Below are 14171 nucleotides of genomic sequence, written 5' to 3'. Positions count from 1 at the left end.
ATTTATACAGCTATGTAGGCATGCAATGCAATATAATTTTATTAAGATTTTGAGGTATTTATTACAAAAAAAGTAATCAGTAGCAATTTTTCATCCTGAAGTAAAAAAGCTGAATTGTAAATGGATACTTACTTTGTGAGTTTAGCATTCTGTTGCTGAACTGAAAAGACATAGTTTGTAGTGATAGCATTTGTATGAAAAGAATAGTACCAAAATGTCTCAAAGAAAGAAACTGTGCTTAGTCAGAGACATAATATCTTAATCATTTGTGTTCTATTCCTGACTAACTTTTATAGCATAATGAAAAGTTGATAATTTATGAATCAGCTTTCTATATAATTGGACTATATATTCAATATTTTAGCTTAAATACTACAGCAGCATTTGGATATTCATGTTACAGGTCCTTAATCTTTTCTTGGCGCTGCTACTCAGTAACTTTGGTTCATCAAACTTGTCAGCTCCAACAGCTGACAATGACACCAACAAGATTGCAGAGGCATTTGATCGCATTTCAAGGTTTATCAACTGGATGAAACGTAGTATGCTAAATTTGGCAAAATTGATGAGGGCCAAATTAACTAACCAGATTTCCGATCAGACGCCAGGTGAGGGACCCTCCTCCAGTTGGAAAGAAGGTTTATATCCAATCAGATCGCTTGTCCTTGTGCGTGCGTGTATGTGCAATTTGTTCATTTTATGTTTGAGTAGACATTTTTCATTTTTGCTTTACTTAAGTCACTGTTGAAAAATGCATTTAATTGCCATTGTCAGTAGTTACTGTTGCCTGTTGCTAACAAGAAGTGTTAAACAAAGGGCTGTAACTAGTTAAATGTATTTTTCGGATACATAGTTGCTGTAACGATTTTCTGTTTTTAGCTTCCAATGATTTGAACAAGGGACTTCAAATAGTTTTGAAATAATACATCTTTAATATATACAGTTGCTGCAAATATTTGTTTTATTAGTTACAACGAATGTGTTCACAGCCTGCTTTTACTAGAATGTTGTAATGTGACAAAATAAACATAAGTAACATAATCAGACTGGAATAACTATTTTTCTGAGGGTTTTGCTTGCAGCAGATATGTCATTGCATTGAAACTGTACTTTCCTTTTTTTTCCTGCATTATTAACGAACTTATCACAGTAGCCCTTGCTTACTCCATGTGAACTGTTACACATAGAATGGCTTACGTTTAGCAAAGAACCCAGTTGTTGAGTTCTTAAAGTATTTTTGAAGCAGAGGAGTTAATAATCTTTCTGTTCTTGCTTAATGTTTAGCTTCATGGCTTTTGTATTAATGACATGAAAAATGCAGAAGCTGCAATTTGCATAGGGAAAATTTGTGAAGTAACTGTGTCATTTGTGGCAGCACTTGTTGTTTTAAACTGTAATATTGATATTAAAAAGTAAAGCAATTGATCATATAAATATCTATGTAGACACCACATTATTATGGGTTACTTTGAATTAGAAATATGAAACTGAGGTCAGTAATTTTGTAAAAACTGTTTAAAAATTTTCTAAATGTTAGCTAAAGTGTAATTAATTAGAACACTTTATTCATGTCAGTTCTTTTTTACATACACACACACACACACACACACACACACACACACACACACACACACACACACACACACTGTAAATTAAAAAATTGCAATATGAGATTTCTGTATCCTTGCCATGGGGCAGCAGTCATATCCAAGTGCCCTAGACTGCTATTTCAATCCATTGACCTTTTATTTTGGAAGTGGCATAAATCGATTCTTTTAAAATAACAAGAGATCACATAAAATATTTTTGCACAAAATTAATCACAAAGTATGAGATATCTCTTTTATTCAAAAGGCTCTCTCCTTGAAGGGTCACAAAAAATAGAATTCACAACTGTTCATTGCACCTGACTGAGAGGTAATACATCATACATTATTGCGTTGCTGGTAGCGTATTTGAAAGTGTTGAGCATGAGCCACCAGTGGTACATACCACCTGATGGATGGCTCTAGCATGAGCCTCCAGTGGTACATGCTGGCATGAATGTGTTAACTGTATTAGAGTGTGTAACTTAGCTTATTTTGCAAGCATAATATATAGCTACACATGAAGATCTGGATCATGATAAATGTAGACCTCATGACCTTCCCCTCGTGAGACCTCAAAACAAAATAATGAAATAATTAGTCCAGAATATAATATCTGTTTCTTGCACAACATCTAGTTCAAGTAATAAAAATGTTAATTATATAAATTAAACATTGGAATGAAGAAGCATTATGACAATATTAGAGTAACCTTTGTTTAAAGAACTCTCTTGCAGCTTGCAGTTACTATGTTTTACAAATATGTTGCAATACTACTGGTTTCTTAACATGTATATGCCACCACTGAGAATTGTGTTTGCTCCATGTGGTGCAACTAGGTATTAAAGAATCTTCAAAATGAAACTATAATGAAAAAAACAAAGATGATGTGACTTACCAAACGAAAGCACTGGCAGGTCGAAAGACACACAAACAAACACAAACATACACACAAAATTCAAGCTTTCGCAACAAACTGTTGCCTCATCAGGAAAGAGGGAAGGAGAGGGAAAGACGAAAGGATGTGGGTTTTAAGGGAGAGGGTAAGGTGTCATTCCAATCCCGGGAGCGGAAAGACTTACTTTAGGGGGAAAAAAGGACGGGTATACACTCGCACACACACACATATCGATCCACACATATACAGACACAAGCAGACATATTTAAAGACAAAAGCTTTGTCTTTAAATATGTCTGCTTGTGTCTGTATATGTGTGGATGGATATGTGAGTGTGTGCAAGTGTATACCCGTCCTTTTTTCCCCCTAAGGTAAGTCTTTCCGCTCCCGGGATTGGAATGACTCCTTACCCTCTCCCTTAAAACCCACATCCTTTCGTCTTTCCCTCTCCTTCCCTCTTTCCTGATGAGGCAACAGTTTGTTGCGAAAGCTTGAATTTTGTGTGTATGTTTGTGTTTGTTTGTGTGTCTTTCGACCTGCCAGCGCTTTTGTTAGGTAAGTCACATCATCTTTGTTTTTTGATAAATTTTTCCCACATGGAATGTTTCCCTCCATTATATTAAAACTATAATGAAATAGCTACAGGAAAATGTATACTAATCAGTTGAAAACAAACTTACAGTTGTCTAGAAGTTGATAGAAAAATACATTTAGAAAAAGAGATTCCTTTATTTTACAAAAGAGAGATGTGGGAGTCAGTGACCAACATTTCTTATAGATTAAGTATCATCAAATGAGATAATGCACATTATGTTAATTGTTACTGTTATACAGTATCAGATCTTCCCCTTCTCCTTTGATGTCTTCTGCACACTTCACTGCACATCCCCCTTCACTCCTTTCTGTGACAAATTCCTCTGCCAAAAATTTAATATTTTTAATCTGTTGAACCTTCCTCTGCTACCATTCTTGGACCTTAGACTTAGAGATAAAGCTGTCCTCGACCCAGATTCTGAGTTCAATACCACAGTATTTTACTGTGGAAAATTCTACTAGAGGTTGTAGATCCTTTCCATCCTCTGGTCTTTGAAGTTCTTGCCTAGCCATGTATAGGGATTATACAGTTTGACATTGACTCCAAACCTGGTGCATCTTGGTATTTTTCATACATGCAATCCATTGCCAGAGGTCAAAGAAGCTGAAGGTGCTAAAAAGAATCTACATCTACAAAAGACTGAATCCTTGACTACTAGATTTGATGTTTGGCAATTACCCACTAAGCCACAGACCCACCATACTGAGGATTACCTTAAACCACAAGAGGGGAAGTTGTCTAATGACTATATGCAAAGTATACGTTCTTCCAGTAGTGTAAGCGACAGCCTAGATGATTGTTCCCAGTATGAATCTTTAACTTTGCCACAGAGTATGAATTGTTTTGAAACTTTATGGCAAATTAAAACTGTGTGCTGGACTGGGACTCAAACCTGGAACTTTGTCTTTTGTGGACAGTGCTCAAATTGATGGAATTATTGAGGCACAACTCGCGCTCTTCCCTCACAGCTTCTCTTCTGCCAGCATCTCACTCCTGTTTTCTGCACTTCACATGAATACTTCTGGAAACCAGTATCTAGGATGGTACAGGGATGACCACCCAGCATTTGATTTCTGATGAGTAATACCTCTTTTACCATTAATTAGTGATTCATGTTAAAAAGATAAAAACTGGTGAGGAGGTTATGATCTGTCTTTGTTTCTTCCAACCTAGTTTCATGTTTCCAGAATGAGATTTTCACTCTGCAGCGGAGTGTGCACTGATATGAAACTTCCTGGCAGATTAAAACTGTGTGCCGGACCGAGACTCTAACTCGGGACCTTTGCCTTTCACGGGAAAGTGCTCTACCAACTGAGCTACCCAAGCACGACTCACGCCCCGTCCTCACAGCTTTACTTCCACCATTACCTCACCTCCTACCTTCCAAACTTTGCAGAAGCTCTCCTGTGAACCTTGCAGAACTAGCACTCCTAAAAGAAAGGATATTGTGGAGACATGGCTTAGCCACAGCCTGGGGGATGTTCTCAGAATGAGATTTTCTCTCTGCAGCGGAATGTGTGCTGATATTCATGTGTTCAGCAATCTGCTTCAGGACCAATCCATTTCATGAGCAATTCTGGATGCAGCCTCTGGGAACTGTTGTAATATTACCTTGATATTTGTATCTACATGAAGTATTGCATCTTCATGGCTATTGAAGGCCATGTTGAAACACACTGGTAATCTGGATAGTGTGAGACCATTCAGATGCAGCAGTATTGTTTGATGATGTAATTGGTAGTAGTGAGTGCTAAATAGTAATGTCATCTCAGAAACTGCTGTGCTGCTTGTTCTATTATATCTGTGACTGTACTAAAATGAGTAACAGGGGATGTGATCTATAATCAACAGGAATTTCAATCTGTATAGATTTTACAGAAATTTCTTTGCAATGTATATAGCACTCATCCCTTCCACTCTATCTGCAAATAATTAGACTACATTTTATTCATTATGTTTGATTTGAATGATTGAGCTCTCTGAACTGTTTTATTTCTTCTTGTGTAGTGCTACCTCAGAATCATACAAGGGGCGTTTGAAAAGTCCATGCAAAAATAAAAACTACTTACGTGATTGGGTAAACCTTTTTTATATTTCAACATAGTCTCCTTACTTATACACTTTGTCCAATGCTGTTCTAATTTGTTGATCCCTTCCGAATAATAGGAATTGTCCAAATCTCCAAAATAGCTATTACTTGCTGCAATCACCTTCTCATTTGAATAAAATCTTTGTTCCACCAACCGTTTCTTCAAATTGGGGAACAAATAGTAGTCTGTGGGAGCCAAATATGGAAAATAGGGGGGATGTGAAACAAGTTGGAATCCTATTTTCATTAATTTTGCGACCACAACTGTTGAGGTGTGTGCTGTTGCATTGTCATGATGGAAAAGGATTTTTTTTTTTTTTTTTTTTTTTTATTATTTTATTTTATTTTTTTTTTTTGTCCAATCGCTGGCATTTTTCTTGCAGCTTAGTTTTCAAACAGTCCTATAACAATGAATAATATGCACCTGTAATAGTTTTACCCTTTTCCAGATAGTCAATGAGGATTATCCCTTGCGAATCTCAGAAGACAGTCGCCATAACCTTTCCAGCCGAAGGACTGGTCTTCACCTTTTTTGGTGCAGAGTCTCCCTTGGTAACCCATTGTTTAGATTGATGTTTGGTCTCAGGAGTATAGTAATGTATCCATGTTTCATCCACACTGAGGAAACAATGCTTAAAGTCCTGTGGATACTTCCTGAACAGCTGCAAACTATCCTTGCAACACTTCACATGGTTCCATTTTTGGTCAAGCATGAGCAATCGTGGAACCCATCTTGCAGATAGCTTTCTCATGTCCAAATGTTTACGCAAAATATTATGTACCTGTTCATTCGAGATGCCCACAGCACTAGCAATCTCATGCACCTTAACTCCTCTGTCATCCATCACCATATCATGGATTTTATCAATGATGTCTGGAGCCGTAACCTCCACAGGGTGTCCAGAGTGTTCAGCATCACTTGTGCCCATATGGCCAATCTGACAATTTTGAAACCACTTATAAACTGTTCTAACTGAAGGTCCAGTCATCGTAATGTTTATCAAGCTTCTCTGTAGTCTCCTGAGGCGTTTTGCCTTTCAGAAAGTAATGTTTAATCACCATACGAAATTCTTCTTCATCCATTTTTTGATAACCACTCGACTTCCTTGATTCACATGAATGCCAAACACAAAGAAATAGACCAGTATGGCTGAAACTTTGTGTGTATTCTTTCCAAAGATGCTACTAACTGAACTTCACCTCGATACATGCCAGTGATGCCATCTCTCGGACTTTGCGCATACTTTTCAAATGTATGTGTAGTGACTACCATTCCCAGTAGAAAGTGGGAATACAAGGTACTTGAAGCAATTGTTTTTTTAACTTTTCATACTTCTTGGCACTTACTGTGACATTGCAAACTGAAATCCTTTGGTGCACAATCTATTTGGGGATATCATTATTGTGTTGTTGATAAATTTCAGTTAGTAATTTATTCTGTCAGAAATGACTGTAGCTCTGTGTGGTTGCATAGAATCCAAAGGTTTTGCAACACTTGCAGGTAGGCATCCATGTGTCATACACTGTTTCTGTCTAAGATGTGCTGTACATGTTCAGATTGTAGTTGAAAAATATAGTATTTTGCCAGATTGCATGAAAGGTGCAATAAGCTAGGTAAGCTCTTCTCTGATGGACTTGTCATGATTATGCCAGCAAATTAGTTCATGCTTTCATGGGATTTATCTTACAGTTTGTTTGAGATAGTGTTGAAATATTGCTGAAGCACCAGAAATCCCAAACAAGAGTGGAGGTCACTGATATAAAAACCATAGAATGTGTTTATGACCAGCAGTTACTGTGACTAGTCATATAACAGAAGCTGTAAATATGCTCCTGAGAAAGAAGAAGAAGAAGAATAAAAAAGAAGATTGGAGTTTAAAGTCTCATTAACAGGCCAAGGTCATTAGAGAGAGAGCACCAACTCTGTTCTGTTGTGCTTGACATGTCTAATTCTGAATAAAATTGCCTTCTGACAATTTTAACCGTAACTCTTCAGGTTGAGGTACAGAACGTGTGTCAGCCTGTGACTGTAAATTTACTTTGATCTTAAAATCCTCATAAATGTGATAGGTTCTGTTTTGTTTGTTAATTATGGCCATCATGATGTTTCACTGACAAGAAGAGCTTAGTCACATGGCTCCACTTAACTCAAAATTATTTTCACATGGCTGCACTTAACTCAATATGGTTTAGTTCTCCTTTAACTGCATCTACTAAACAAATCATAGAAACTCCAACTTTTTGTATTAATTAGTTTACAAATGCATATTTATTCTTTTGCCGATATGCTGAATACATTCATTGATGTGTGCTGCTTCATTAATGTCGAAGTATGCCAGACATCTCTATATTCTGTTTCAACTGGGATGGAAGAAGCCTCTCACATGACGTTTTTGTGTTCTGTGTGACACCAGAGAAGTTTTGCATCACTTTGAAAGTGGGCAACATGAAATATATTTTGGTTCATGAGAGTTGCAGTATCTTCAGTATCTACCTCACATTTTATTCCATGTCTTTGAACAGCCCTTTACCTTAAGGTTTCAAAAGACTCTAAGCTGACAAAAGTCATGGGATAGCAATATGCGCATATAGAGATGCAGTAGTATCACATACACAAGGTGTAGAAGGGCAGTGCATTGGCATCGTTGTCATTTGTAATCCATGATTCATGTGAAAAAGTGTCCAATGTGATTATGGCCACATGATAGGAATTAACAGACTATTAATGTAGAATGGTATTTGGAGCTAGATACATGGGGCATTACATTTGAGAAATTGTTAGGGAATTCAGTATTCCAAGATACACAGCGTCAAGAGTGTGCCAAGAATACCAAATTTCAGGTATTACCTCTGACCAGACACAGTGCAATGGCTAGTGGCCTTCACTTAATGACTGAGAGCAGCAGCATTTGTGTATAGTTATCAGTGCTAACAGGCAAGCAACACTGTGTGAAATAACCACAGAAATCAAATTGTGATGTATGACGACTGTTTCTGTTAGGACAGTACATGAAATTTGGCGTTAGTAGGTTATGGTAGCAGATGACTAAAGCGAGTACCTTTGCGAACAGCACAACATTGCCTGCAGTTCCTCTCCTGGATTCCTGGACATACCGATTGGACCCTAGATGAATGGGAAACCGTGACCTGATCAGATGAGCCATGAATTCGGTTGGTCAAAGCTGATGGTAGGGTTCAAGTGTATCACAGACTGCATGAAGCCATGGACCCAAGTTGTCATCAAGACACTGTGCAAGCTAGTTGTGGCTCCATAATGGCATGGGCTGTGTTTGCATGGAATGAACCAATCAGTGACTGGAAATGGTTATGTTTGGTCGTTTGGAGACCATTTGTAGCCATTCATGGACTTCACATTTCCAAACAACAATGGAATTTTTATGGATGACATTGTGCCATGTTACCAGGCCACATTTCTGCTCATTAGTTTGAAGAACATTCTGGACAGTTCAAGCGAATGATTTGGCCACCAGTATCACCCGACATGAATCGCATCAAACATTAATGGGACACAATCGAGATGTCAGTTTGTGCACAAAATCCTGCACCGGCAACACTTTCACAATTGCGTACAGCTATAGAGGCAGCAGGGCTCAATATTTCTGCAGAGAATTTCCAGTGACTTGTTCAGTTGGTACCATGTCGAGCTGCTGCAGTGCACGGGGCAAAAGGAGGTCTGACATGATATTATGAGGTGCCCCATGATTTTTGTCACCTCAGTGTAGAGTGCAATTTTTGAAATATGTTTAGTACTATTGGTACTGGCTTATAAGAAATGCAAGCTGCTTGTAAGGCATTCGTCTTCAAGACAGCCTTACTTTCAATACTGTCATTTGCATCTCTCGAATGTAACAAAGTAAACTTATCTAAAATGATTTTGAAAGTGATTTGAAACATGGGACATGCTGAGGCAGGCCTGGTGAGTTTTTAATCTCTTGTTGAAGTTGAATTTTAATGGCTTTTCATGGGAAATATGTTTCATTTCTGCTGTGTAATCAGCTTCATGTTCTACAACTTGATCCAGTGATTGATTTGGCAGCTTCTTTGCCTCTTTTCACACTGCCTTGGCAATGGCCTGTTGAATGATCTTGTCTGTATCATTTGCTACACCTTGGTATTCTGCATACAGATTTGCAATTTTGTTGAGGCCTTGTAACTTGCACCCACTGCATTAAGGTTGATAACTTTGCCGGCCGGAGTGGCCGAGCGGTTCTAGGCGCTACAGTTTGGAACCGCGTGACCGCTACGGTCACAGGTTCGAATCCTGTCTCGGGCATGGATGTGTGTGATGTCCTTAGGTTAGTTAGGTTTAAGTAGTTCTAACTTCTAGGCGACTGATGACCTTAGCAGTTAAGTCCCATAGTGCTCAGAGCCATTTGATAACTTTTCCCAGTCTTCTGAAAAACATAACACAAGATTCCTACATGGAAAGTTTGCTTAAAGTACTGAGAAAGTTTTTAATCTCTAACAATGCAGTAATCAAACAATGGAAAATCCAGGATGGAATGTAACAATCTTATGCAAAAGGATAATTGCTACTCATTATATAACGGAGATGCTGAGTCACAGACAGGCACCACAAAAGGACTGTCAGAAAGTGAGCTTTCAGCTGACAAGGCATTCATCGAAAATAGACAAAACACACACACACACACACACACACACACACACACACACACACACACACACACACACACAGCAAACACAACTCATACAACACATGACCACAGTCTTTGGCTGCTGAAGTCAGACTACAGTCTGTCAGAAAAACTGCAGTCTGTCAGAAAGTGATCTTTCGGCCGACAAGACCTGCAGACTGCAGTCTGGCTTCAGCAGCCAGAGACTGTGGTGACGTGTGTGTGTGTGTGTGTGTGTGTGTGTGTGTGTGTGTGTGTGTGTGTGTGGTGACGTGTGTGTGTGTGTGTGTGTGTGTGTGTGTGTGTGTGCGTGAGTGTGTGTGTGTGTGTGTTATCTAGTTTTGACGAAGGCCTCATTGGCTGAAAGCTCTTTTACTGGATGCTTACCTGTGACTCAGTGTCTCTCTTATATGGCGAGTAGCAACTATCCTCATCATAATAGTGCAGTAATGAAAAGTTTGCAAGGGGTAAGAAGTTTATCTCACTTATTTATATTTTTAAATACTAGCAACCTGCCCCATCTTTGCAAGTGTAGCACTAATTGTCTACAACTGTACAACTTCTATGACATAGCAGTAATTTTGGTATAGGCCAGTCTGTGTACTTATGATTAAAATTCAGAGAATTGAATATCATCACATTCATATAACTTAAAAGATTTAAGCAGCGCACATGAAGAAAGTTCCCAGCAGGCACAGGTGTTATCTGTTCCATGTTTAAGTGGCGTTTGTAGTGACATCTTGTGGCAATGATGGCAGCAAACGTTGTGGTCACAGCTTAATATATGATATGTCCTGTGCAACAGGTCAGTTAGGAAGTCAGCCATAACACATGGCCTCCTGATAGCACTAGCTTGTGCCTTGTTACCTGATATTCTTGGCTGTGTTGTCCAAATTTCTCCTGCTGCTTTCTTGAATTCTGAAAAAAAAGGTAGTCCTGATTTATAATCCATTTGAGTGACTGTAGATGAGATGGGAATCTTCTGTGTTGGCATTTGTGTTGAGTTTTCCATCTTTTCCAAATGCTGTTGATCCTGCTGTTTCATCAGCTTCGTAGACAGGGTGATGATTAATTTTTTGTACGTTCCACGCATAATATCCTTCACAGCTCACTATGATGTGAAATGCATCAGCAGCTTTAAAAATAAGATACCTCTTCTCTGTGAAAACATGGCTACAAGTTGGCCATTTTCATAACTTTCTTTTTAAAGTCTTAATCCACAACACAGTTTGATATGTAGCCCAGCCACATACATAATATGCTATCTGTTCAGAAATTCATCTACAGAGTGGAAGGGTTTGTCAAGCAGTAATATTTTGAATCATTTTTAAAACTTTCATTATACACCAAGACCTTTAACTCACAGAGAGGCAGTCAGATGTGACTTCTGAAATTTTCCCAGCGTATTTCTTCTTCTAATAATTTCCGGGTATGCAGCCGGATCCCGTCGACATTCTGCCACGATATTTCGGCCCAGAGACGTCTGGCCATCATCAGGTGAGTACACAACTATGTCGACGGGATCCGGCTGCGTACCCGGAAATTATTAGAGGCAGTCAGATATTTCCGTGGCTGCATACTTTTTTCTCCTTTTGCTCAAAAGTAAAGTTAATTTGTAGATAGTGAAGGCTGTTTTTGTTCCTAGTCTTATAAAAGGAGCATTCAAAACTGATTGGCACTACAATTTCTTGTGTTCACAGGAACCATTTACTGAACAAATTCTGACAGCTTCCATATTTGCTTAGCAAACAATTTTTTGGAAGCATGCCAGAACCACTTGTGAACAACTGCATGAAGTGGTAGCAAACTTTTTACCCCACATGGCCGCTTTCATTCCTTCAAATAGGCACCAGATTGAGCAAATATGGAAGCTGTGGCAGCACAGCAAACCCTAGTCCACACATTGTGGCAATGGTGTGGTGACTGGCATGTGACCATACATTGTCATGTTGGAGAAAAATGCCACAGATCATTTCCTGTGATGGTGTTGTTGACTGCAGCGGCAGAGTTGGTGCAGTGAACTGCAGTGCTAATTATTGTTGAGTGTTATATTGGGAGGGAGCCAGTCCACCAGCAATATCCTTTTCTGACCTGAGAACACAGTCTCCATTTGTTTCTGTACAACATTTTTGGCTGGTTGGTCGGTTTGGGGGGGGGGGGGGGGGTTAAGGGACCATACTGCAAAGGTCATCAGTCCCTTTTTCCACGACCATGAAGTACCCACAAGGGATAAAAAACAGGCAACGGAGATGACAAGGGACAACACAGAACAAGAAAGACACAGACAAGAGGAATTAAAAGTACATGGAGTGTGACAGTGGCAGGCCGACCATGGAAAAAAAAAAGGAAAAGCCAACCACCAAGAGACACACTAAAAACACCAATCTAAAAACCATAGGCCAAAGGCCAGACTCAACACAAAAAAAAACCAAACCCTTAGATCGAGCAATAAAAGCCCCCTGAACAAATAAAACTCAAAACTAAGTCTGCCATTGCAGCGTCATCTGTTAAAAGTGCTGGGAGCGTATCAGACAGTGCAAACGTTTGACTGAGCACAGTTAAAAGCAGACAGGCCAATAAGATGTGGACCACTGTCAACACTGATCCACAGCGACAGAGAGGTGGGTCCTCATGGCGCAAGAGATGACTGTACGTCAGCCAGGTGTGGCCAATGCATAGGCGGCAGAGAACAACGTGATTCCTTGCGAGAAGCTCGCAAGGAAGAGCACCTCACACCTGTAGTCTCCTTGGCGACCCGAAGTTTGTTGGGTTAAGGCAGGGTGCACCATTTATCACCCCAGGTGCGAAGGACCTTCTGCCGCAAAACTGATTGGAGATCACACTCCGAAAGGCCAATCTCCAAGGCCGTTGCAACAACAGCCTGTTTGGCCAGCGTGTCGACACGTTCATTACCCGGGATGCTGGCATGACCCAGGCTCCACACAAAGACTATGAAGCGGCCGCAAAAGGAACTTGTATGGAGGGACTCCTGGATAGCCATTACCAGATGAGAGTGAGGGAAACTCTGATCGATAGCCCGTAAACCACTCAAGGTGCCACTACAGATAGCAAAGGACTCATAGCCAACTCGACCAGCAACCATCAAACCATCGGTTTAGGCCACATCAGAGCTGTGAAGTGTGGCAAGGATGGAAAGAAAGTGGTGGTGGAGGGCCTCAGGAGGGACTAAATCCTTCAGGTCCTGTGCCAAATCCAGCCGAAGGCATGGGCGGGGCATACACCATTGGGGTATACATATATGGGCCCAGAAAAGATGTGGGAGAAGGAAAAACTCAAGCCCAGAGAGAAGAGCCTGGACGTGAACTGCGATCGTACACCCTGACCTGGGCCGCCGTTCTGGAAGATGGAAGGCTGAGTTGGGAAACAGGAGATGGTAATTTGGATGCCCAGGCAAGCTAAAAACGTGTGCAGCATAAGTGGCCAGTAGACGTAGGTGCCAGATCCACAATGGAGGGACACCAGCCTGTTTACAGGGCTTGTGCGGAAAGCTCCAGTTGCAAGTCGGATCCCACAGTGAAGTAAGGGATCAAGCAACCACAACAGGGAAGGCGATGTCGAACCATAAGCCAGGCTCCCATAATCGAGACGGGACTGAATCAATGCCTGATATAGTCGTAGAAGGGTAGACTGATCGGCACCCCAGATGGTGTGACTCAAGCAGCGAAGAGCGTTAAGATGGCACTAGTATGTTTGTTTAAGTTGCAGAATCTGAGGGAGCTAAGTCAACCGGGTATCAAAAAGCAAGCCTAAAAAACGGTGCATCTCCACCACAGCAAGAGATTTGCCATCAAGATAAAGCTGTGGCTCAGGATGAACAATGCGATGCCGGCAGAAATAAATGACACAGGTCTTGACGGCCGAGAACTGTAAGCCATGCATGATGGCCCAAGATTGCACCCTGTAGTTGCCGTTCAGCAACCGCAATGCCAGTGGAGCTATAGTACAGGCAAAAGTCATCAGCATACAAAGAAGCCGATACGGACATTCCCACAGCTGCAGCTAGCCAATTGATAGCAACTAAAAAGAGACAGACACTCAAGACAGAGCCTTGCAGGAGAAACTATGGGAGGAACCAACTTGTATATCAGAAGAAATGAAGCAACAGAAAATGTTGAATAAAATTCGGGAGTGGGCCCTGAAGACCCCACCCATGAAGCGTGGTGAGGATGTGATGTGGCCATGTGGTATCGTATGCTTTCACATGTCAAAATAGGTGGCAACCAGATGCTGATGGCGGGCAAATGCCTTATGGATGGCAGACTACAGGCAGACCAGATTATCAGTGGCAGAGTAGCCCTTACGAAATCCTCCCAGAGACGGAGCCAGA

The 14171-nt window shown here is 40.4% G+C and overlaps 1 protein-coding gene across 1 annotated transcript in view; it reads left to right on the top strand.

The window, feature by feature from the left end:
* LOC126412041 (sodium channel protein para) overlaps window positions 1–14171 on the top strand; it is a 903820-nt gene that overhangs the window by 577880 nt on the left and 311769 nt on the right. Inside the window, exon 21 of the mRNA XM_050081417.1 lies at window positions 404–608. Within this exon, the coding sequence (XP_049937374.1) occupies window positions 404–608 (205 nt within the window). The remainder of the gene's footprint in view (window positions 1–403; window positions 609–14171) is intronic.

This window comes from Schistocerca serialis, chromosome 7 (assembly GCF_023864345.2).
Source record: "Schistocerca serialis cubense isolate TAMUIC-IGC-003099 chromosome 7, iqSchSeri2.2, whole genome shotgun sequence".
Taxonomy (NCBI): Eukaryota; Metazoa; Arthropoda; class Insecta; order Orthoptera; family Acrididae; genus Schistocerca; species Schistocerca serialis.
This window is presented reverse-complemented; position numbering and strand designations above follow the sequence as displayed.